Below are 24,548 nucleotides of genomic sequence, written 5' to 3' on the forward strand. Positions count from 1 at the left end.
AGTGAACTTTACATGACGAACAGGAAACTAGTAGAGAGGTTTGCACCAATTCAGACAGAGCAAAGGTTTGGAAAAAAGAGGTTTTGGGTTTATCTCCAAGCCACATTCTCCTCTCTTCTCCCTAGGCCGTTGTACTTTTACAGGCTGTCTTCAGTGAGTTACTCTTACCATGCAGAAAGGTGATAAAAGAACTGCAACTTCAATTTCCAGCTTTTTAGCCCCGCTGGTTTTCTTCAAGCTATAGACAGAGTATTGCACACTGAATTAACTCATCAGCCATCTATTTTAGTGAGTCTCATTGTTCTCCTGGATTACTACCACTGTTATCCACATTCACACTACATGTTAGGACAGCTGGTGCTAGGAAAAACACTGGAATGTTCTTAATTCACAGTAAGAAAATCAAATTTCAAATACAGCTTGGGTGAAGCTGACACAGGGGAGTTAGCAGGAAGCCATTTCAAATTTAATTCTGTATTGTGTTATATTAAATTGAAATGACTACTGAGAAGGAAAAATCTGATTGTTTAAAGCAAGTCATGGACATATTTCAGTTATCTATAACAACTATCTGGTCATTGCCCAAGAAGATTATCTCAATTTTCAGTAAGACAAAACACATTATACTACAAATAATTGATTCTGCAGTACCGCAATCAGATTTCAACATCTCTAATACAAAGCTGAACCCAAAAAATGTTCTGCATAAAATTCTCAGAATGTTTTAGAACCAAGCATGTCCTTCAAATCCTTATTTAAAGCACTGAGGAAAAACAACTGCAGATTCATGCTGTGCCTCACGTGAGTAGAGACCTCCATTTGCCAAGTCCCCTCCTTATCTGAGCAGCCATGGTTGTCATGCCCAGTTCATTATCCCAGGTATCCGGAGGGTTCTGCCAGCATAGGTAGCACTCCTGTCTTTTCTTTGAAGAACAGGTACCCCTCATGTAAGGAATAGCATTATATTACAACTCAAGAGAAGCAGTAAAAACAGGCCAAACTTTCCTGAAACAGTGTGACAAAAAGTCTGTATTTGCAGAACTTTATGGAGGAAATACAACCTCCTCCAAGGCAGGGTTCATAAATACCTGTTTTTAAAGTTGGCCTCTTGAACCTCTAGTACAATATAATAACACAGTCAAGTATGTTAATATATTAACTGTGTTAATTAATTAATAATCAAAGACCTGATTTACACCAAGATTAAAATATAATTAAGCAGCTGCTTTCTTCTTGATTCTGGTGGAAAAACTATAAACCAGCACAATCAGTAATTGACAAAGAATAAACAACCTGAAAAGATGACAGGATGCTTCACTTACTTTTAATATATATTTAATACAGGAGCAACAAAGGAAAATAACTCAGTGATTTAAAACATTAGTAAGAATGAATGAAAATATAACTTTTTAAATGGCTAAAGATATTTACTGAACATCTCCATTCCTTTTAAGAACAAAAATTGGGAGAAGAGTTTTCTAATGAAAGAAAACTTTTAAATTAGTCAACAGCAAGACCAAAAGCAGGGATTTTTTATGTAGGTCAAGGATTGATACAGTAGTTAGAATTAATACAGCAGGCTGCACATTCTCCTGCAACATCACAACAGTAGTTGTGATCTTGCATATCTTATCTTGAAGAACTTCTGCTATTGCTGTTCCTTTTTCCTGAAATAAGATTTTAGTATTAAAATACATAGAGCTGTCACCAGTAAGCAGACACAGGCAGAGTCATGTTAAGGAGGTGGATTGTTACCTGATTACACAATATATCAATATTTACTAGATTTCCAGAAAGACACAACCATTTGAGCTTCAGTCTTCAAGATACCAGAAGTGAAGCTGAAAGAGAACCTCATTAATTGAAAGAAAACCTTTAACTGAAGTGGGTTTGAAAATATGAATTTGAAAGACATTATCACCATCACCACCAAAGACAAAGCAAGCTCCCTGTGAGGTTTCTGATGTAGTGTAAGGAGCAGTCACAGCCTTGGCATTTAGCTGGTACTGGGAAAGTACTTCAGAAGTGCCAGGCTGCAAGTCTCATGTGACGTTTGTCCTAAATCTTGTGCAAATAAACCCATTCTAAAACATGTGTAAAGTGCCCGGCAAAGCAGATTCCTGGGCTATGCTGCAAGCCTTTTCCAGGCATCTTTCAGCTATCTTTAGGCCCACCCACACCAACATCTATGCACACAAACACAGGTGTAACAGGTCTGAATCCCATTTTAGTTACACGGGAGCTCCACATCAGGCTGGGTGCTCCAGCCAGGAGGGAAGATAACTTTCCTTGCTGATTTCATCAGCCTGGGACCCAGTGATGCAGGTAAGAAGATCCCTTCTGCATCTGCTATTTCATTCCTCCCTGATTTAGATGGCCTGGGAGACCGACAAAGACTAGTCCATCAGTGGGCAGTGAATAATGACCCATAAGGCAAGAAGAATGAGGAAGAAATCACTGTACAGGCACCCATCCCAAGCAGCACTTCAAACATAAATTATCTCATGTTTTCTTTTGTTTTTACAATGTACTAGCATTAAAGAAATAATTTTGAACTATTTAAGTAATATAATGTCATGAATGTTCTACCCAATGAATTTTCAATATTCATTAGATCTACAAGAAAAGAGACATATCAAAAAGCTGAAAAAATAGAGGGCTATAAACAGGTTCAGTGTTAGTTAGAATCCTGTTTGACAATCTAAAATCTTTTCAGCTTTCTTTGGTAATAATTAATGGATCAAACTATTTCTAGAGCAAACCAAAGTCATGTTCTCAAATCATCTGGGTCCTTCTGCAACTGTCTGCTGAGGATTTCTTTTAGTGTTTCTGAAGCCTCCTCCAGCTTTCTCTGTATGTTTTGATGTAATTATTTATGACCCTAGACAAAAATTAGCTTTCAAAGTCAGCGGCTGGCTTGGCAAAAGGAAAAGAAAGCTCTAGAATTCTGGACCTTACTATTAATTTCCCCACAGCTGTACCTGTAAAACAGCTGGAGGAGGAAAGAGGTATCTTTCACTGTACCAAGACAATAAGATATATCTATTACAGGGACTGTTTTCTTGAGGAACTGAATTATAGTGAAGAGCTGGCTGACATGAAATTTACAGAGGTCTTTAGACAAATTCCTGGACCAAATATTACTTTATTATTTGGTCTCAAAGAAACCAATACAGTCAATATGTGAAGCTCATGACATATGTTTTATTATCAGTATTGAGGGATACTAGCTGCAGCAGATACTGAAAAGAAATTCCACATTCCTAGCACTGTCCCTGAAAGGCAGCCAGGAGAATCCTTTAATTTCCTAACAAAAAATGGACAACAAAGTCAATTCAATGAGGTGGCTCTGCTAGACCTTTTCCTCCTGAACATTCCCTTAAGGCTGTCTGAGAGGTCTTCACCAGCTGCCCATTTAGCTGGAATCTAGCAGGCACTTCATGACAAAGAAAGGTGAGACTAGACCTACACCTACAACTGGATCAAGGAGTGACACTGAGGAGAATATTACAATGTTCCCAGCACTGTTACCCAGACTGTCTTGTTGTCTTTTCCCAGTGACTGATAAACAGACTAAACAGCAAAATCAATGCAGCAAAATGCCAGGAGCAAGAGCCTTTCAGAAAACATGATCATGGGCCAAAGAAAAGCTCTGCAGAGAGGAAAAAACATTTGTGGGCTTTACAATCTGCTACTTCTGTCTGAAATCATAATTGAAGCCAAGGGTTCACAGTAGAAAGCAACAAAAGCTGCCTACAGACTTAAGGGCTATTTCAACTATCAAGACGTGAAGCCTGTTCCTCTATCATTACAAACCCAAAGCAAGTCTAAAATGTGTGCAGTAACGCAGAGTTCAAACACTACCCTACCCACCTGCATTTGTGCAATGCAAAAAGAACAACAAAAAAAGGGCAAAACTTTAATTAAAATTTTCCTTAACCTACAGCTAGCAATGACCAATTCCCTAGGTCTGCAGCATTAAAGGACAACTGTTAGTCACAAGTCTTATATTTAAATCTATGGGAATAGGCTGACAAAATTTTCATGTATCACTTTGAAATCCTACCAAAAAAAGACTCATGACTTCCACTCCCTGTTTCTCAGTAGTGGAAAACACCCCAAGTATGTGCATACTTGGCTGCTTCAAAACTTACCTCTAATGGTGCAGGCTATGTCAGCTTATGCATATCAAAATGTGGCTTATACAAGTATATACTGTTTAATAAAGCTGTAGTGTTTTCCTTAATATTTATGCAGCAAATATTGTTCCAGCTGAGAAAGGGTGAGTTGCAATGCTGATAAGAAATGAAAGCACATGCAGTCAACTTCTCAACCCAACTCAATTACAAACAAACAAACAAAAGATCTCCAATGAGATGAGAACAGACACCTAAGGAAAAATCCATGCACCAGCAAGATTAGTTAGAGATTTCACAAAAGATTTACAGCAGTTCATTTTGAAAACACTGGTACACTGGAAAGAATGAACCTGAAAGTCTGAAGAAGAAAGGCAATGCATCATTCAGTGCATCTGTTTGGAGCAGAGTAGAGAGAACACCTAACCAGAGCACTGCCACTCAACGTTTCCATTGCTTAAGTCTCTCTTAAATGGTAGTGGAAGTAATGGAGGCAAACACTACAAAGCTCTAAATATTAGCAAAATAACTGTCTGAAAACGACTGTACTTTCAAGCAGGAGGGGAATTCTGAGTTACCATAGCAGCCACCCACTCTCAAAATGGGGGAGAGGGGAGAAATGGAAGACTCAAGAACTTAGATGAAAAAAGAAGCTATTGTTAACAGGACAATATGCAGAGATGCTAGGTGATAAGGATGGCTGCACTTAAATGGAACGAGATAGGAGACTTATTAGATAAAGCACAGGCTTCATTTCTAAATGGGTTGATTGGTGAAATCACACAGGTCTTTAACCATTTACTTCACCACCTTGGAAAGCAAGGACTCTTGGGTCAGCTCTTTGTGTATTTTCTTTTCCTTTAAGCTGGTTTTGTTTTGTGCACAGCTGGCTGAAACATCCAAGGAGGATTCCATCCATAACAATCTCTCCCTCTCTTCAAAGTTTTTGTTAACCAAAAAGAAAGCACATTTTGTACCAAAGATTATATGCTAATGAAACAGTGAGTAATATATGGAGGTCTTTATATCCCTGCTCTCAACAACTGTTGAGATGATGTATGGCTCATACAAAGACTAGGCTACTGTTTTAAATCTTCTACTCCAGTGAACAGTGATGAGAAAATTGTTATTTAGGGCCAACTATCCTGATAAACATCATGGCATTGTAAGGACATGACCCCAGTACTGGAACACTGACATTCTTTTCCCCCCTTGGAGTATAATAAACAGTATTTTCAGCTTCAGTCATGCAATACAATTTAAGAAAAAACAACCAAAACAACAAACCTGCCAATATTGTAACAGGAGCTACTATAGGAACTCTGAAGTCCTGAGAGTAGTTTACAGTGCTTTAGTTAAATGATAGCAGTGTCAAACACCATGCAGCAGTACAGTAATGACAAAGGATATATTCATTTCTATAGTTACTGGAAGAGCAAATAGTAATGAAATGAATCTCAGCACCCTTAACTTTTTATATTGCTAACTGTATTTTGATCACAGACGAGGTTTGCATAAAGTATTCTTGCTTATGTCAAAGGCCACTTATATTCAGTATTAAACCTTACCGATGTCTACTTTTTGTTTTTAAAATGTATTATACTATTTTACTTTCTTCTTTGCAGTAGCTGAATAGCTGGTTTCCTAGTTACTCTGACTCATGGCAACAGTGGAAATCCAACTTTACAGATGGATGAGAAAAATAGGAGCAATTAAAATGAAAAATTCTGAGTATTTTCTAAAATAGCTTGCATCAAATTTAGAGTGTTTCATCCTTAGATATCTCCCCAAATAAAGACAATACTAGTAGAAGACTTATACTTGCCTCAAGTTAGAACAGAATATTATTGTTCATCTCTTATTTGCAAACACTTGCCTGCACTAACTGATGATCAACATCTCTTACACAGACATTACTCACAGGGAACCTGGTAAATGTTACCATCAGTGCTGCACATTTTAAGCAACTGGTTCTAAAACCCTGAGCAGAAGCACTGAGTTGACACACTGTCTGTGGATGGGGCTGGGATCTTTGTCCAGTACCAGTTTCCAGATAATCAGAAACTAAAAGCTGGCTCATTTGGTGTGTGCTCAAAAGCAACCCACACTGGCACACACGTACATCTCCATGTGCACATACACACATACACACACACCTGTGGGCAGCCACTGCTCAGATACTGAGGGAATGCAAAGGCTGGCTCCTGCAGTGAGCACAAAGGGACACTCACCTGCCTGGTCTCCCACTGACACTGTGAAGGCAGCCCTGGGCTCATCCAAAGGCTGCAGAGGGCTGTGATGACCAGCACAGGCCAGGTAAGACATTCCCATAGGCATGTGCTTGGGAGAACTTGTCCTCACCAAAGGAATAAGATGTGCTTGTTCCTGCTTAAGGCTAGAAGCACTCCAAACTAAGCCAGAGTTACTTGAGTGAGATTAAATGGTGACTCTTCCTCTCCCCTGCCCCTCCACAACCCATACAACAGTTCTGATCCAGGCAGTAAACACCAGGTTTTATCCCAGTGCCGTTCATCACTCCCTGTAAAAGGGAGGAGAGATGGAAAAAAGCGTGGATTGTCTTGTAGACCACTTTATTGCATAATAAGAGCCAAACTGACTTTGCATGAGGTACCTATAAATACCAATTCTGCTACCAAAAGACACACAGGAATCTTTAGAAACATGCAGAAATCAGACATACATATAGCTCACCCTTCTGCCTCACCTCACCAAAGAATATGGCCATGTGTGATTCTACTGATCTGCACTGCGTTAAAACACAGAGAGGTACCACTACCAGTCAGAGGAAATGCCTACCCTTACTCTTGAGCATGCAGGATTGTCCCACACACTCTGGAAATGGGGAGAAAGTAAACCAAACCCTCTATGGACAACCTGCCCTCTCTTAGCTTTGCCTTGGCTTTCAAGGCTCAGAAATCACCACACCTTGTCAGAATAAAGGCCAATGAATCATTTTCACAGAAGGTTTGCATGTAGAAAATCAACCAATTTTGGATCTTCTACCCATTCCTCCCTCCTCCCCCTCACAGTGCCAGCCATTTGCTCTCAAAAATATGGTGATATTAAATAAAATAATATACTTACAGCCAGATACATAGCTGCATATATGCTTAGTGCTGCTTCTTTGGATGGGAAAGTCTTTCTGGCTTTCATGATAAGGTCTGGATTTCCAGTGCAGGCCTGTACCCCACTGATGAATTGTGTATACTGTTTACATCCAAGTGCTGTATAGTTGGGTTTACAAAGTGCAAGAAAATGGGGTGCAAGATTCCCTGTTACTACTTGTCCAGCATTTACAAAGATGTCCGTAGCAAACAGTCCGAATGCGTAAATTCCTAAAGAGGGAAACAAAGAGTTAAATTTCCTGACAGTGTACAGTATTTATCACAGCAATACACCAGCCTCTTCCATTCAGGAACATGAGACACCCTTCCATGTACTGTACCCTAAAGACCACGGAGATGGTTGTTTCCCTACAAAACTGCAGCAACACTGCAGTGTACTCACACACCTGGTGCCTTTCCAATCCTTCAGAGGAACACTCACCCCTTGTGCAAGCAGCCTGCTTTCCCAGCCCCGTAGCCATGCATATCCCCTGTTTGGGGTAGCTGGCTTCACTGGTACCTAACTTTTGCCCATGTTCACTGAACAGAAGTGACAAGGGAAATTCTTCACCCTATAAATCTGCTTGAAAACCAAGGTGAGATCCTGATAGAGAAGCAACTTGGGAAGTCATAACACAAACTGGACAAACTTTTTTTTTTTTTCCTCCTTGCAGCTGTGAAGAATCTGAAGTACTGAATAATTCAATATTGCCATGTACCAGTTGTCTTCATTTGCCTGCTACTGGGTAAATCTCCATGCATAGCATATTTATCACAGTATCAACACAGTGAGCTAAAGATTTTTGTATCTGAGGAACTGCTTATGCTAAAGAGGTTTTTTTTTTAATCAGACATACCAGCAAAGCATTAAGCACATGTTCTCATTCATTAGAATGTAAATGCATGTATCTGATTACTTAAAAGAATACAGATTTCTGCTATTCGGAGGTCCCTCTCTATCCTTTTGTAAATAGAAAATGAGCTCTGGAAGAACATGCAAGCACAGCAGCCTGACCGGCAGGCAAAGCCAGTGGGTGCTTGTTCCAATTCCACCTGAGCTATAGATTTCCTCCTGTATTTCCACGGGCAATTCACTATGAATATAGGGTGAGTTCTGGGAAATTTCCCAATTTCATGGGGCCCTATGAGGAATTTAATGGATCAACATCCCAGCAGATGTAATTCCACAGAAACATGCATTTATGCGGGTCATGTATTTTTCTTAGCAAAGCTAAGGACCAGGGGTGATTTCTGGGATCCTGGCTGGTCAGCCATGTCACACCAATGCTAATTCCTCCCCAGATGCTAGACTGTGGTGAGCAGCACATTGTGCCTGGCCATGTCACTTCACAGAAGGGCCTTTCAGCCAGTCCCAAGGGTGTGCACTGCACACACAGGTGGACACACCACTCTGGGGGACATAAAGGGCAGCGATGCCTCATCTGCTGAAACAGCAGAGAGGCCTTTGTCCACTTCTGCCATCTCTACCAATTGTTTTTTGCTTCTGTGAGGAAGGAAGGGACCTTAGTAGGAAGAAAACTCAGGCATTGACTACACAGAGAGGAACTGGAGTGGGAGGAGCTCACCATCACTCCCCACCTCCTCCAGACCTATAGAAGACAGTCTCCCTACCCGGAGCGATCACACTCTGGGAAGGCAGGCACTGTTGTTACACAAACACTGCAAACACAGACACAGCTGCCCATGCCCTCCCTCCCCCTGAGACTGGGGCACACAGCAGGATTAGCTGCCCCAAGGCTTCGGTCCTCCAGCTGTTTCCTTCAGATGCAACCGTGAGAGAGAAGCAAACAGCAGAATTGAGCCCTGCTATGGCATCCCTACATGTATTAAAAAGCAACATCTGGAAATGTTCAATATACATTTTGAGTGGTGGGATTTCTCCCTCCAAATACATTTAGAACAAGCTAAGTAGAAAAGATGAAATCTCATATCTGCTAAAGTCAATGGAAGAGCTTCAGCCAAAACCAATGCAGCATGGATTTTTTCTGCTGAAGAAACAGTTTTCTGCCAGAGACTATAATACAATACCCAGGCTAAGGAAGCAGCTAAACTGGCTTGGCTTCAAACACACATTTATACCCAAATGTCTTCAACTTTGGGGGGGCTGTGTGTGTTTACTACCAGCTATAGATATGGCACAAGGACATCACCTTTCTCCACTTCACCCCACTTCAGGCCTCCTGGTTGTTTTTCCCCCCTAGTGGTCCCAGTTTCTTCTACTTTCACTGCTGTTTCTGCAACTGTTTTTTAATCCAAACTTCCAAAATGCTTCATTTGCTACCTAAAAGGAAAACTGCACCTGAGTTATGACTACACGTGAAATGTTATATCGTTATCTGAATATTTTCCCCAGGTCAAAATTAAGACATAATTGATCATTGTCAACATTCAGAAAATGAAAGCAGTAATTTTGCTCATACCAAGGAATCTGATGGTCCTGCGCACCAGTGGGTTTATATAACAACAGTCTCCAGTTAATATTGTTTTCTCTTGGTTTTCAAAATCCTTTGTAGCTAACTGTAGACAAAAGACTGCAGTTTCTCCAACGATAATCTTAGGGGAGGAGAAAAGAGGGGAGAGAAACGATGCATCAGATTACAGCAAGTAAAATACACTAATATTACAGAGGCAGACATCTCATCTTAAAGACACAAGACCAAACCAGCACAAAAGACAGCATAAGTGAGTCAAGTTCTGTACATTAATCTTCTTATGAGGGAAATATGCCTTATGGCTTGCTTTACTTTATTTGCCTTAAAAGAGAATAAATTATTACAACCAGGATTTGTAGTCGACATAACATAACCTAGTTTTCAGGATGAGGGGAAAGAGAAAGAAATCTATTAGCTCAAGAACAGATCACAGAATGCACAAGATGCGGACCAAAGGAAAGGCCTAATCCTGAGGATGTTGAACATTTCAGTTCCCACACAGCATTCACTGACACCCAGCACTTAGCAGGGTTGAGCTTTAAAATCTGGACTATGGTAGAGAGAAAGGGAACAAAATCATAGCAGAGCTCCTGTTCACATCAGAGGTTTGGTTTGCCAGGAGGTATTTAACAGGGTTCAAGTCACATTTTGCTAGCTGAATTCATGAAGTCCGGCTTTAGCTTTGTTCCTCATGCTTTGAACAAAGTGTCACCACTGATATTTTAAGATTAAAAATGGCCTGTTTCACATTCACTCCACCAAAATAAATAAAGTTCTCATGTCTAGATATCATTCACATAACAGCTGACAAACAAACATAAAAATCCCCAAATGGGAAAAAAAAAATATTTTGAATGTAAAATATCTTCTCTAGGTTATGTATTTATCTGTACAACAAAGCATGACCTTTAATTTATTCACTACAATTATGAATTGAGACTTGATAGCCAGAGCCACGACTTTAAGCAGGTATCTATCCAAAGCTATAATCCTGAAGCTTTATGGCAGGGGTAATTGAAAAGCAGAGCAGAAGGGTCAAATACTGACCACTGGATTCTAGTCTTGATTCACTGTGGGACTTACAGGCAAGGCCCTTCCACTCACCTACATGAAAAGGTTAAGGCTTACTGACAAGTACATCACACTTTGAGCAACAATAATGAAGACTACCAAAGTGAAGTCTCAATACTCCACAAATACAAGCAATAATGTCATCAAATCTGATTAATTGAGGAGGTTTTTCTAAACCTTTGCCCTAACAGGAAAATATAAATCTTTTCATATATCACAGTAAGTCTGAACAGTTCTACAAAAGTAATAAAATAATCTGTGGGCACTAACTCACGTACACATTTTGCTGTCAACAGGAAGGATGCAATTAATGATCTTCCTACAATGTTTGTAGATTATGCAGATACCCTTGGGCTAAATTGTGGAGAAAAGTGTTACTTAAAAATAATATGGCACAAGCAACAAAAATAACTCTGGAGGCAAGTATGTAAAAAAGCAAAATTTAATTTGTCACCTAAACAGTCATTATCTTTTACTTTAGACTGGCTTCAGGTCCTAGTGCAGTTTTTAGATAAAACAGAAATTTCAATACCTCAATTAACAAATATCCTCTCTCTATTGTGATGTAAGCAAATTTTCAGTCCAGTGAAGTAGAATTTCTTCATCTATAATTAGGAAATTATCATTATACATGAAAAATAACTCAACCTTGAATTCAAGATCAACCAAATCATGAGAAGAATTCAATGCAGTGATCTCTATAGCTCTCATGAAAAAAACATACCAAAAAAATCCGTTTTAATGTGATTCATAAAGGTGAGAACAGAAACATTAATATTTTACTGTGAGTCACAGTAATGGTTTTCTTTCCTCTCAAGGACTAGGTACAACCTGAATAGAGTCAGATTCTGCCTTTAATTCTTTCTGCCAAACTCAATAGATTTCAGTAAAATTTTCACAGATTTTGAAACTCCAGGAAAGAGCAGAATTCAGCATAAAGGAAGCATCTGTGAGATTCAGGGCTCAACCTTTTGCAAGAACATGAAGAGTGCCAGCAAGCTTAATTCTCCAGCTCTGAGAAGAGACTGAATCTGGTGATCTAAGAATAAAGGTTCTCTTCTTGGCTGGTAGGGAAGCTGGGCTTTACTAAAGAGAGAACTGCTTGTTCAGTTATAGGAAAGGAGACCCTCACTTCCAGCAATGTCTTCATCGGCTACACCTAGATCTTTGCTGCTGCCAACAGTTTTTCCTTGTTACATCTCCTCTCTTTGATGGTGACCTGAATGAGGAAAACCCTCTGTTCCGACGATAGCAGCAAGTTCTTAGCTGAACAAGAATACTTTAAGGGTGGGCATGTAGGTGCAAGGGTCAGAAGGATGTGGAATTAGACTAAAGACAAAACTTCTGCTACAGAAAGCCTAGAGCTCTACTGTCAGAAGTAGTCAGAGTCACTGAGCATACAAGGCATTCATCTCTATGCTTCCATGGATTCACTTTGATAGAATCCTTCTAGAATTTGGCAATAAATACAGGTTCTTTATTTTTCTGTACTGGCAGCTCAGCTAAAGCTGTTCTCCTTCCTCCATTCTTCAGCACAGGCACTGCTCATCTCAATAATCAGCCTATTGATGTTTAAGAAATGGAAGAAAAATCCTTTTCAATCTCAATAAATCCCAGGAGAAATTCTGCTTCCAGTGCAACTCCTCCCCCTTCTTCTCTCCAGCATCACTGGCAATAATCAGCTCTACAGGGCACAGGAAAAGGAGAGCAATATTACCCTTGCACTTTACAGCAATTTGCATGCCTGGTATATTCCTGGAAGGAGCAATTTCTGTATTCCTGCTGGCACAGGAACCACCATTACCCCTTCCACTGCATATGCAAGCTGAAACCAGCCAACAAGTGACGTTTAATTTAACAGAATTATTTGTGTACTTCTTCTCTAAGTCTAGGGGCAAAAAGTTTTTGGAATATTCCAAAACTGGCAGTAAAAGATTGCAATGGAGAATTTGAATGTTCTGACAAGATAAATGCCTGGACAAAACTACACAAGTTCAGGTATATAAATATGGTTGCAATGAAAAAGAGAAGATATTAGAAGCATCTTTTACCTTATTCGAACAGGGTCATACTACTTTAAATCACTGTACAAATTTCTCAAAGATATGTATTAAAATTCTTAGCTCACAGATATTTTAGCAGTTGTTAAAAGCAGGGGAGGCCATCCATGCCCAAGGCCATCCTTCCATTTTGACATCCAGCTACAGTGTATAAACTAAAAGGAAAAGAACAATTTTCATCTGAAGCCTAACAGTATAAAGTGCAGGCTTTCCAGTGCTCTGAAGAACATGTGTATAAACAACTTGCAGAGTCCTTAGATAAAAACATTGTACATAAGTGTTACAACAAGGAACAAGACAAGAATGATCACTTACTCTTATGGAAGCACATAAAAAATATTAACCCAGTAAAAATTAAATTACAGAAGTTCTTGGAGCCATCTCCATGGCAATCATATCCTGTCTGTGATGTGACAATCCATTTGACAGTCAGGAACAAAATTTGAGAGGGATGAGATCTAAAATTAATATTTCTTCTTGTTTCACCTCTTAACTCCATAATAATATATTAGCTGTTTGATTTTCATGGTGTGTTTGAACTAGTAATACATTTTTTGCATTTATTGCAAAAATTAAATTTAATTTAAAATAATAATTAAATTATTTTCCACCTAATACCTGTCCCTTTCCTTGTTGCTTCTCAAGATTCTTATAACATTTTGTATACATTCCCTACACTGATTCCTTCCTCCCAAGTAAGTCCAGGTTTTTTCTGTATTAGTCATTTTTCTGAATCCAGGCAAGCTGTGCCTAGTTTTAGCACTGCATGTCAATTTAAAAATCTAATTTTTCCTTCCATCCAGTATATTCTTAACTTGGTTCTAAATTCTATGTTCTTTTCAACTCAAAATGTCAAGCCTGACTCATTCCAAATATTAGAGCTAGAGCAGCTCTGACATTGTTGATTTTCCTGTAAACTGACTCCATAAACAAACTTCCCCTAGTGTCTCCTAGGGTTTACAACAGCCAGCACCCATATAAATAAATGACCTTAAATCTGCACTTCTTAAAATACTAATGAGTTTTACTTTATGACCTACATTCTCATATATTTCACGGAACTCCCTATAAAGCCCCAGGACTCAAGTGAGACTTAAATATTCATTTACATGACAAGATATCTGAGGGCACATGAATATGGTTAAACAAGATAAATTCTGAAATGCAAGGTTGATAATCTCTATTTGGGATTAGGAAAAAAATTTCTATGTATACAGTCATAGACCGTTCCAGCTAACACCTACTTTAGGCGACACAAATGTTCAAGAAATGTTTCAGAGAAGCTAGGGAATGTCATGGAATACACGATTCCCTCCCTGCCAATTCTCAAGGTTCTTCTGTAACTACAGCAACCACTCAGATAGATGAGTAACACTGAAAAGTGGTTACTGCATTGAGAAAACCACTAAATATTCATCCATGTGCTCAACTCATCAAGTTAAGAAGAACATTTTACAATACTGTGCATTTCTCTTCTGACTTAGTTTCATTCATTGTGTTTCTCCCTGCTCTCATTCTGTTGTTCAAGTCATTTAGGCATGACTTGAACAGTAACCAAGGCTTCCATGAGAGCATGCTCAAGAAATAACCTTGGGAGAATGAGCATCTCAGGCAGGCCATAGCTCTGTGTTTCTCTCTAGAATGAACTTCCTCACTCTTCCTTATCAGGCAAGAAGGGAGGGTAGAAAATGGAGCTAAAAATCTTTGGAATTATTTACTCTTCTAAAAATACGGTGTGTCTATATACTTTGTTATTCCTGCTCTTTACCTTGTCTTTTTAACTTTTGAGACCACGGGCAATTCCCGGCCTATTTCCTCTTTAAAAATGCCATCCATGTACCAATGAGCATAGTGGCCTCAGAGTTTGGGAAATCCAGCAGCATAAACCTTGGCCTTTGGTGATGCTGAAAGTAAAGCTCTGCTCTCCACTTGAAGTTGAAATTGTTGAGTGAGGTGACAGCCCTGGCAGGAAAAGCAGCAACAGTATTTCCAGCAGTAGCAATTTCAAGCTCATTATGCAGAGCTTTCCCCTGAGGCCATTTTCTTTGTGTTCTTCTTGTCCTCATTGCTCCTTGCTTGCTTAAACTGACAGCAAATGCCCTGGTCAATTTTCAGAGAAGTACATTTTCTACAGTAACAAATGACCACTAGTTTTGCAGCGAATGAAAAAATAAATCCTAGGTAAATCTGTGTGGTATTGATTAAACACAAAACATCCTCTCTTGCATTCAGCATAGGGATATAGGACCATACTGCACAGAAGCTTCTAAAGGTCTACAGAAAAGATATGAAAAGAAAATTGCTTTTCTAGAGAAAGATTTTGAAAAAAATACTCAGCCTTTTTGAGCCTGTAAATTTTGTTTTAAAAATATGTACTCCCCATATTTTTTGAGAAAAATACTAAAATTTCATATATTTGGTCATGTCCATTCACAAAAGAAAAATAGCAGTAAAAGATTACAGATATTTTAATTAATATTTATTACTTAATATTAATGACTATTTAATAGAATTGGTAATAATTAATATTCATAATAGTGAAATACTATCTGCTTTACTTATGTCTCTGTAGGGTGGAGTATGGCTATATGCTACTAAACAGTAGCATCCTGTTACTTCTGACAGGAAGGAATACTCTTTATTGCCCTTTTTAATACATTGTACTCAGTTTGTAACAATGGTAGAGGCTGCTCTCTTCACAAGGACTTTACTGGTATGTGAAAGCAAGAGGCACACAATTACCAAGCATTTATAAGCAGGAAGCCAGAAATGAACCCCATGAGCACATAGTCATAGAGACATGGACAACTTCATCATTCACTGAATTATCTTCATTCATTACCACATGAGAGGGAAAAAATGAAATATTCTGAAGTACAGAATGTCTTCAGAGCTTCCTTTTTCCCTTAACTGAGCAATTGATCATGTGTGCAATGGCATCTCTGGAGCCCATCTGTGGTGTCCAACGGGCAGAGCCTCCGCAGAGCAGCACCAGGGCTGAGCTCACGCAATGCAGAGCGAAGGCTGCTTATGTAAAGGGTCATTTACAGGACCAGTTCCCGGGCCTGCTGGTCCCAGGTAACTGAGAGAAGGCCTGGCACCATCACCAGAGGCCGGCCCACAGCTGGTCCCAGCAGAGCGAGGCCGAGCGCGGCGCTGGGCGCTCCCGGAGCGAGGCAGGGCATCGGGCACACGGCCCGGGGCTGTGCCCGTCCTGCCCCGCTCCCCCGCCACACTGAGCTCTGCTTTCAGCCCCTCCACTGCTGGGATTGCCATTACAGCTCCTGCTCCCGTCTGCCGAACCTTTCCCACCGCTGGGAGAGGAGGAACGTGCAGCTGCTCCGCACTGCAGCTCTGCAGGAGACCAGAAATGGCCAGGACGTGAGGAAACGAGCTCAGGAACGCCAGGGTGGCAGTCTGGGGGCCCAGCAAGTGTCTGGCACCCGGCTCTGAAACTATCTAAATGCTGGCACAAGTATTCTGAACACATTGCAAGAGGTAGGAGATAAGAGACATTCATGAGAATTCTTGCCTATGCATCAAGCTTTTCTAATTTTAAAAAATAATATCAAAAAACCTAGGGTAAAACTGTTAATCTAGAGAAAATCTCTGCATCTAAAAAAAACCTAGTAAATGGTGAGGGGAAGGGAGAAAAATTAATTCAAAACTGCCTTCTAAAGGCATACATTCACATTTCAAACTGTTAAGTTACTTTAGGCTCAAATATTCCAGATAAGGATATCATAGGAAATCCTTAGTTTTTACATTGTTCTCATTTTCTTTTTACAAAAACCAAGGATGCCATTATGAAAAGTTTCCAAACTCCACACTATACAAACACACACCTCCTTAGGAAAATGAACTCTAATATGACCAGATATCAACTGATTTTAGTCTCCCGATCTCTGATGGATACATGAAAAAGGTTGTTGTGAAATGTAATTATTTCATGAAGGAGCTTGAAAAAGAATTCTACATCAAAATTTTTAATTTTTCTCAAGCACTTAACGTCAACCTTTAAAATACTGTGGTATTTTTAAAGTAAAAACAATGTTCAAAGCTCTGTGATTCATCTTCTCTATTAGAAGAAGAATTTAGTATATGTTCATGTCTGCACTCAGCCATATCAGGGAAGTCTTCCATTGGGCTTCAAGTGACAGTGGAAAAGACTGTGATTCTTTCTGACCTGGCCTTGGTGAACCTTTGTTTCTTCACTGGCCAAGAAAACTGTAAATTGTTCTGTCTGCTGAGGCAGATTGGTGTCCTAATCCTTCTGTGCATATGGAAAATGTGATTCCTTGATAAACACAACACCAACGCATCCGAGACCCCCACCACAGATCATTTCCAACAGCAATGTTACTTTGTATTTTAAGCCTTAGGTGATCTATGCAACTGCGCTTTTCTACCCAGGATGAACATTCAATGGCAAAATTCAGCATAAACGGTCTTTCATCCCTGTTTGAATAAAATCTGATCACATGAAAGGCATCTCTTAAAGATTCTGGTCACAAAGTAGTGGTTTTACAGTCAGTATATGACTGTAGCCAACTGTTCTCAGAGGCTCAGAAGAAGGAGAATATCTGTATTTCTCGCTTTTCCCACTGTATTACTCCTAGCTCACTTCTACTCAAGGCTGGATAACGTTTTGCAGATATATTATCCCTGAGATCTGTTCAAGGAAACCACTTTCACTGAATTGCCACTGCCATCAAACAACGGGAAACGGAGGACTAAACACTGGAACAGTATAAATACCCTGTGTTTTAACAGAGCTATGAGAAAAACATGCTGTACATAAGATCTGTAAGATTCCACAAAAATTGTTTTCTGGATTTTTGTGGCAAAATACGTATGTCTACAAAACATACACACAACTGGTTTATTACTTATGTTTATTATTATCAACTAGTACTATTTCATTCATAATGGTGAGTTTATGTAGACAGTTCAATAAAATAATTCTAAGCTTTTTATTTAAAATTACCTTCAAAATAAAATAGCTCTCTTTGTAATAATGTAAGTAGCTTCACTCCTACTAATAACAGCCTCTGTATAAGCACCTCTTCCTTTACCATTACCTTAGGCTACAGTATAATTGCCAACAAATAAAATACATTAAGGTCATTAACCTTTTCCAGCTGAAATCAAAGGTAGTAACCCCACTAATTTCAACCAGAGCTGGATTAGCTGCAAAAACTACGGCACTCGAGGTTAAGAGCAATACCTCATCTAAAGTCCAGAAACAGGTCTTAGCTATGAATACTGTCCCAAGAAAATAATAAAACAAAACTAGGAAGACAATCCAATTTTACAGGGAAGCGGTACCAAATATTTGATAAAGAGGTTTAATAGATCAGATAAATCAGAAAGATAAGTCAAAAAAATGCAATGCCCACTCTGGAATATATTAACTTGTAAGTCATTCTTCTAATATACTTTATGTCTTTACATTGTAAGCATTACTGCAAAGAATCCAGGTGTCATTAAAAATGAATTTAAAACACTTCAAAAGCCAATGCATGGAAGCATTTGGTCTAAAACTATGACTTATTCTGAGCTGTCTCACATTGAGTTACTTGTGCATAATAGGTACATTCAGCATAAAACCAGGAGTGAAACTACTCAGTAACAAACCCTGTCAGTATTAATCCATATTTCTAGTGCCTTTGAGAGCCAGGAAACAAGTGACCAAATAAAAGCTAAGTAGAGACTGCACCTTGTACTGACTCTACAGAAGTTAATTTTTCAAGCTTCACTGACCAGGCAGACTCATGATGTTATTCTCAGAACAGTCACTAGAGATGCTGGTCAGGGAGAAAGGATCCAAAAGAAAAGAGGTCAGAAGTGCCTCTTACAGCCTCACCTCAAACAACTAGCAAGACCAGATACAAAAGAATGTGGGACCATTGCCCCTGCATCTCCTCTCTCAGACTTCAAAGCTGTAATTTCACAGTGTGCCATTCTTTCTCCTTAAGAATGTTATTATAATAAATTAAGATACTGAAGTGGTGTTTATTAGAAACAGAATCTACAGAATACAAGTGGGGGTAGGGGCCTGTTTATGAGCACCAGAAGCTTTAATAATTACTTACCTTTCTCTTAAGAATGCAATGGGAATGAATTAGCCAGCAAGCTTTTTCACAAAACATTGCACAGCAGCAGCATATCCCATCTATCTTTATTTGCTAAATACACAAGTAGAAAGACCTTTTCAATAATGATATTGTATATTCTGTAGATCAAATATGGTGGATTTTCTTTATGGTGGGTTTCTCTGTGGTGGGTTTTCTGCAAATATGATTTGCATCACTTTTGTCACTCTTTCAGCTCTGCTACACAATGTCTATTTTACTGCTCCTACCACACATCCAGATGGCTGCAGATGTGCAGCTGGCAACACTATGTTGTCTGACCCTGTTTAGAAGTTTACACAATGCAGTGCTTGAATTAAGAGGAAGTCCCAAGTGCCCTCATTGGCACAGCAGCCAATGAGCTGAAATAGGAGTAGCAAGAGTGGGAAATTTCAGCAAAAATCTCCTAGTACAGGAAATGCCTACAAGACAGAGGGGAGATTGTACACTGTGAAGACAGCAGAGCATAAAAACAGCTCTTTAAGACATGCAATGGTACTCTGAAAACTAATTGCAAAGTCTATTGGCCGAAGTAAGCCCAGCTACTCTTCTTCAATATGTGACTGTACCTCTTTCCACTCATGAAATAGTGCATAATGGTTTACCCTAACAAGGATCATCTCCTTTGCATGGATCTGTAAAATAATAGTAAATATGCTGCTGGCTTTATCAAATATCTTGAAAAAAGCTCAAGTGGTGAGAGAAGTGTTTTAAGGATGAATGAGTCTAAAATTTTTAGAGCTTGTGAAGCTCTGACACTGTCTTCAAGGCAGACTTTAGAATAGCTGCTTTTTGGTCTTCTCTGTGAAGACAATAAAGGTTATTTTATCAAATATATACTTTTATGTAAATGTGCAAACACAAGGTTTTAGGCAATCTTGGATGCAATCTCATTATTGAAGCAATTTAAATTACTACAAAGAGAAGTTCAAAGTGTGCTGCAATGAAAGGTGCTTGCACACATTCAGTGATCATAACAAGTATTCTGGTGTAAATGAATCAATTCTTTGAGGCATTACATTTTTGCCATTGGTATTCAAGGTTAAAAGTACATGTGAACTAAACTACATATACAAGTTAACTGTGTAAAGATGACTTTTTCTGGCAACACATTGTGCATACACACTTGCACATGCAAATGTACTTAGGTCTTTAAAGAAATAGTCTCTGCTTTGTGATTTCCATCTACTCCAAATCAACAACACAATAATCAATAATCATAATCAATTCAGAAACAAAAGAAATACTGAATAAAACTGCACTTCCAACTATTAAAATGAATGTAGTTCCAGAAGAAGATTCTATCAGCACCAAACTCACACACAGCATTCCACCTCAGGAAAGCCTTGATTTCAAATAGCACTTAAGCATGTGATTAAACTCCATCAATAGCAAGATAATTCATTAACAATATCAAGATAACAAATTAACAATCTAGGTCTGGTATAACTGCTCATGCACAAATCTCCTGGTGCTTTACAGAGAAGCCCAATTTCACAAGTCCCATTTGACAGCTAGGCATTAACAGCTCCGTGTCCATGCCGCTTGAGTGGTCAGATCCCTTTACCAAGGCAAAGCCTGACAGAGCTCACAGCCCAGCTCTGTACATTCATTCTGCCAGCTGCAGATGTCCCCAAACCACTCACATGGCCCAAGGTCAATCTGCCTATAAATCTCATCTGCCTTTGCTAAATGCTCTGGAAAGAGTCCCCGTGACCGACTGAAGCACTGACTTCAGTCAAGCGTGAGCACTTGGCAGAGGGGCCCATCCTAACAGCTGGAATGTCCCCACACCATTCACATGGGACACGCTTATGGCCTACAGCCCAATGCAGCACAAGCTCCCCAGCCCTCCCCTGGGCTCTCGGATGCTCAGCTCATGTCTGTGCCTTGCATGACCCTCGTGTGCATTGTGTGAATGCACGACGGCAGCAGCCTCAGGCCTGGCCGCATGGCAGAGCCCTGATATACCCAACAGGACCAAGGATGCTCTCACAGGAACAGGAAAAGCAGGAACTGAGCACTGGAGAGGCTCTGGACATTAGGCTCAATCTGTGTAAATACAATCATAGTACCATTAAGTATGTGCCAAAGCTTGGGAATGTCCACACATCGTTCTGCACAGAGCTGAACTCATGCCCAGACCTGCACTTGGTAGATCAGGCACCAGCCAGGAGGTGCTCTGAGGTCCCCTCTCTCAGCAGAGCCTTGTTATGGACAGCCTGTGCACGAGGCTTTTTTTCTGTAAAACCCAAAAAACTAACACACCCTAGGCTAAGTCTTGATTAAAGCAGGTCAGGCTCAAATACTGCACCTCATGTTCCCCACAGGCTGCAAGTTCATGTCGTTGGCTACTGCAGCTCAGCTGACCCGTGATTAAGAAATCTGTAAGCAGAATTAATTCAGTCATGTCTGAGCCCTAAATTGCTACAGACAGGTCACAGAAATCCCTATTACCACCCAAAATAGCTATACTGGGAAGCCGAGTTCCACTCACTGATTCTAATATTCAATACTTGATTTATAAAGAGCCAAACTATACATTGATCAAAGAAATTCTCATGATATCACTCAAAATTTGAACAATAAAACATAAAATGTATGACTGATCCTTTTTAAACCTACCAAGCTAAAACAACAGGTGTTTCAATATGCTGTATAGAAAAAGAAAAAAATAAAATCTGAATAGCATAATACTGTTCAACTGACTTCTGTTCTTGATAGCTGCTTTGTTCTTAATAATTATTTAGAAAACTAAAAACTCTGAACGCCTTCATACAGACTCGACATGGATGAGAGGCAAGAAGTAATAACAGCAGAGAATGAAAAAGAATATTTCTAAAACATAGCTATACTGCATTTATAATTGGCTGTACATTAACAAGCACATACAGTTAATAATTTTTTATATAAATATATAACGTATAAAAATTAGACAACGGCTATTTATGATGCATTTAAACAATACACACAGACTACAGATAACTGTTTGTTGTCCAGACTAGCAACCAGAAGTGGAACCCACAACCCGAGTTTTCATACTGTATAACCAGGAAGGTTTTTCATGATGCTTTCATACCGCAGGAAGTGGCATCCAGAATTAGGAATCAGCTTTGAATCTATACTGAACAATTTTTTACACTAATAGTAGATTCTAAAAAGCCTTAATATATACAGTAATTTTTCTACTTCAGTTTTCTTAGCACTTCATATTGAAAATAAATAATTTCTGATCCACAGGTAAATAGAAGTGATCTTCACTTCAAAGGCAGTTTGTCCATCAAAGACAGCAAGTCCCAGAGCTTCTGCTTCCCTAGTCACCATCCAACACCATGTTCATTGTACTATGTGAAACTACAAAGCACTTTGTTTTCAATAGATATTCCTCCTTAAAACAGTGTACAACTGTTTCGTGTACAACTTTTGAGTGCCAGAAATATAGTATATCCACTTCAGCTGGACTTTCAGCTTTAAAAACCATGTGCGATGTAAGCTGGGCCATCATGCACTTCAGTGTATCTGAGAGATGCTGCAAGAGCATATAAAGCTTTTTAAACATCACTCTGCTTTTAAGGCTGAAAAACACAGCTAAAGCTACTTAGTATTCTACTTTGGCTGTCATTTATTATGTATCATATGGACACCCATCTCCTCAATCCTGCGTGATATGCAATGAGCAAGAACTGTTCAGCTGGAAAACTGATTATTACTTCAAGCCTTCTATTTTAGATTACAAACAACTATACAAATTCCTTAATCGTGCAGGATTAGTTGGATTAACAATTTCTCACTTAAACGTAAGTGCACCGTTTGTAGGACAAGCAGGCATTCAGCTGTTGCAAGCAGAAGCCTGCCTGCCTTGTTCACATCTGCTGGCCACTTTACTTCCAGAGAGCCCATCAAAGGATGAGGCATACGGCCTCGACATTGTTCGTGTTTGTAAATCACATGCATACTAAGCACGGCAGAAATACATTCAAGTGGAAGTACAAACATAACTTCTGCAGGCACCGCTCATGTAAGCCATCACACCACAACAGGAAGACAGACAGAAAAAAAATTCCCAAGGAAACACACAGTGGTTCTGAATTTTTAATTGTTTCTCCTGGTTATAGCTCTGTTGGATTAGTGGTTTAATGCTTAGATAAAACCTGCATCAGACTATCAAATCATGTATTCGTCTTGTCCCAACAGGCCAATACTGACATCTGGTACACAAAGTTACTGCAGACCTAAGAGTGTGATTTATATTTTGTATTTGAAAGTAATTTTATTTTAAGTAAATTTGTAAAGCAACTATCCATTCATAAAGGAAGATCATGAAATAAACTGTCCCTTAGCTTTACACTTCTCCTGTACTCCAGAAAAGGAAATTCTTTCTCCCAAAAGAAGTGGCTTCCTGAAGTCCCCAGCACTCACATATTAAAAAAAAAAAATAATAAAAAAAAAAAAAGGCAGCAAGTATATCTATATCTTTCCTACAAAGATGTGGGAACAGAAAAGGAAACCTATAAAGGAAAGCAGTTGCAGCTGTGCACACAGGCTGAAACAGAGCTATGATGACAGGGACCAAATGAGCCCTGCAAGAACAATGTGATCAGAGAGTAAACAAAATATTCTGGCAATTCCTTAGTAATGTAGTTTTAACAGCTGAAAAATGTGCCAGCAAGAGAAAGGCACTAGAATGAAGCTAGAAACCTTTAGCTTCTTGATATATAATGTATTTCAATAATCCTGGAACTATTTTGTTTGATTAGCTAATTAGTTTCTCAAATAAAACCATTTCCATTTGATTTCAGAGGCTGCTTTGTCTACCCAGTTCATATCAGTCAGGATGTAAAACTTAAATCTTCTGTTGCTTTATCACTATCTTATCAAAAACAGCATCATGAGATGTTCAAATATCATAATAAAAGTTCATTGTTCTCAGAAAAAGAGCGCCAGGATAGACTTCATACCTTGCTGGGCAATTCCTTAACTTTCTCAAAAGGTTGTACATAGAACTGAAAACTTGAATACCTTGCTACATATCCTTGGGATTTTTTGCCCTGTAACACAGCTGCTGGCAATAGTTCATCCTTGCATTATTTACCAAGCTTCCTTAATTCTTTTCTGGCAGAAATGACAAAACACTTTAATCTCCTTCAGGATGCACAGAGGTCACTTCTTGTTCAAGTAGCAGGAAAAAAGTCTGTTCAGTTCTTAGAATCACAGGATGGCCTCAGCTGGGAGGGACCCTTAAAGATCACCTGGTTCCCAGTCCTGCAACCAGGTTGCTCCAAGCCCCACCCAATCTGGCCTTGAACAGTTTTAGGGATGGGGAATCCACAGTTTTCCTGGGCAAGCTGTTCCAGTGTCAGGCACCCTCATAGTGAAGAATTTCTTCCCAATGTTTATTCTAAATCCACACCCTTTCAGTTTAAACCCTTGTAAAAATTCCCTCTCCAGCTTTCATGTAGGCGTCCCTTATGTAATGGAAGGTGTTCTAAGGTCCTTCCAAAGCCTTCTCTTCCCTGGGTTGAACACCCTCAGGTCTCTCTCCAGTGCTCATAGGGGACCTGCTGCAGGC

The 24,548-nt window shown here is 39.3% G+C and overlaps 1 protein-coding gene across 1 annotated transcript in view; it reads right to left on the bottom strand.

The window, feature by feature from the left end:
* The window catches only part of PLPPR5 (phospholipid phosphatase related 5), a 44,616-nt gene that overhangs the window by 13,338 nt on the left and 6,730 nt on the right, over positions 1-24,548 (bottom strand). The window contains exons 2-3 of the mRNA XM_063407577.1: positions 9,703-9,835; positions 7,242-7,492 (exon numbers count right to left, since the gene is read on the bottom strand). Of these exons, the coding sequence (XP_063263647.1) occupies positions 7,242-7,492; positions 9,703-9,835 (384 nt within the window). The remainder of the gene's footprint in view (positions 1-7,241; positions 7,493-9,702; positions 9,836-24,548) is intronic.

The sequence above is a fragment of the Prinia subflava genome, chromosome 10, assembly GCF_021018805.1.
Source record: "Prinia subflava isolate CZ2003 ecotype Zambia chromosome 10, Cam_Psub_1.2, whole genome shotgun sequence".
Classification (NCBI taxonomy): Eukaryota; Metazoa; Chordata; class Aves; order Passeriformes; family Cisticolidae; genus Prinia; species Prinia subflava.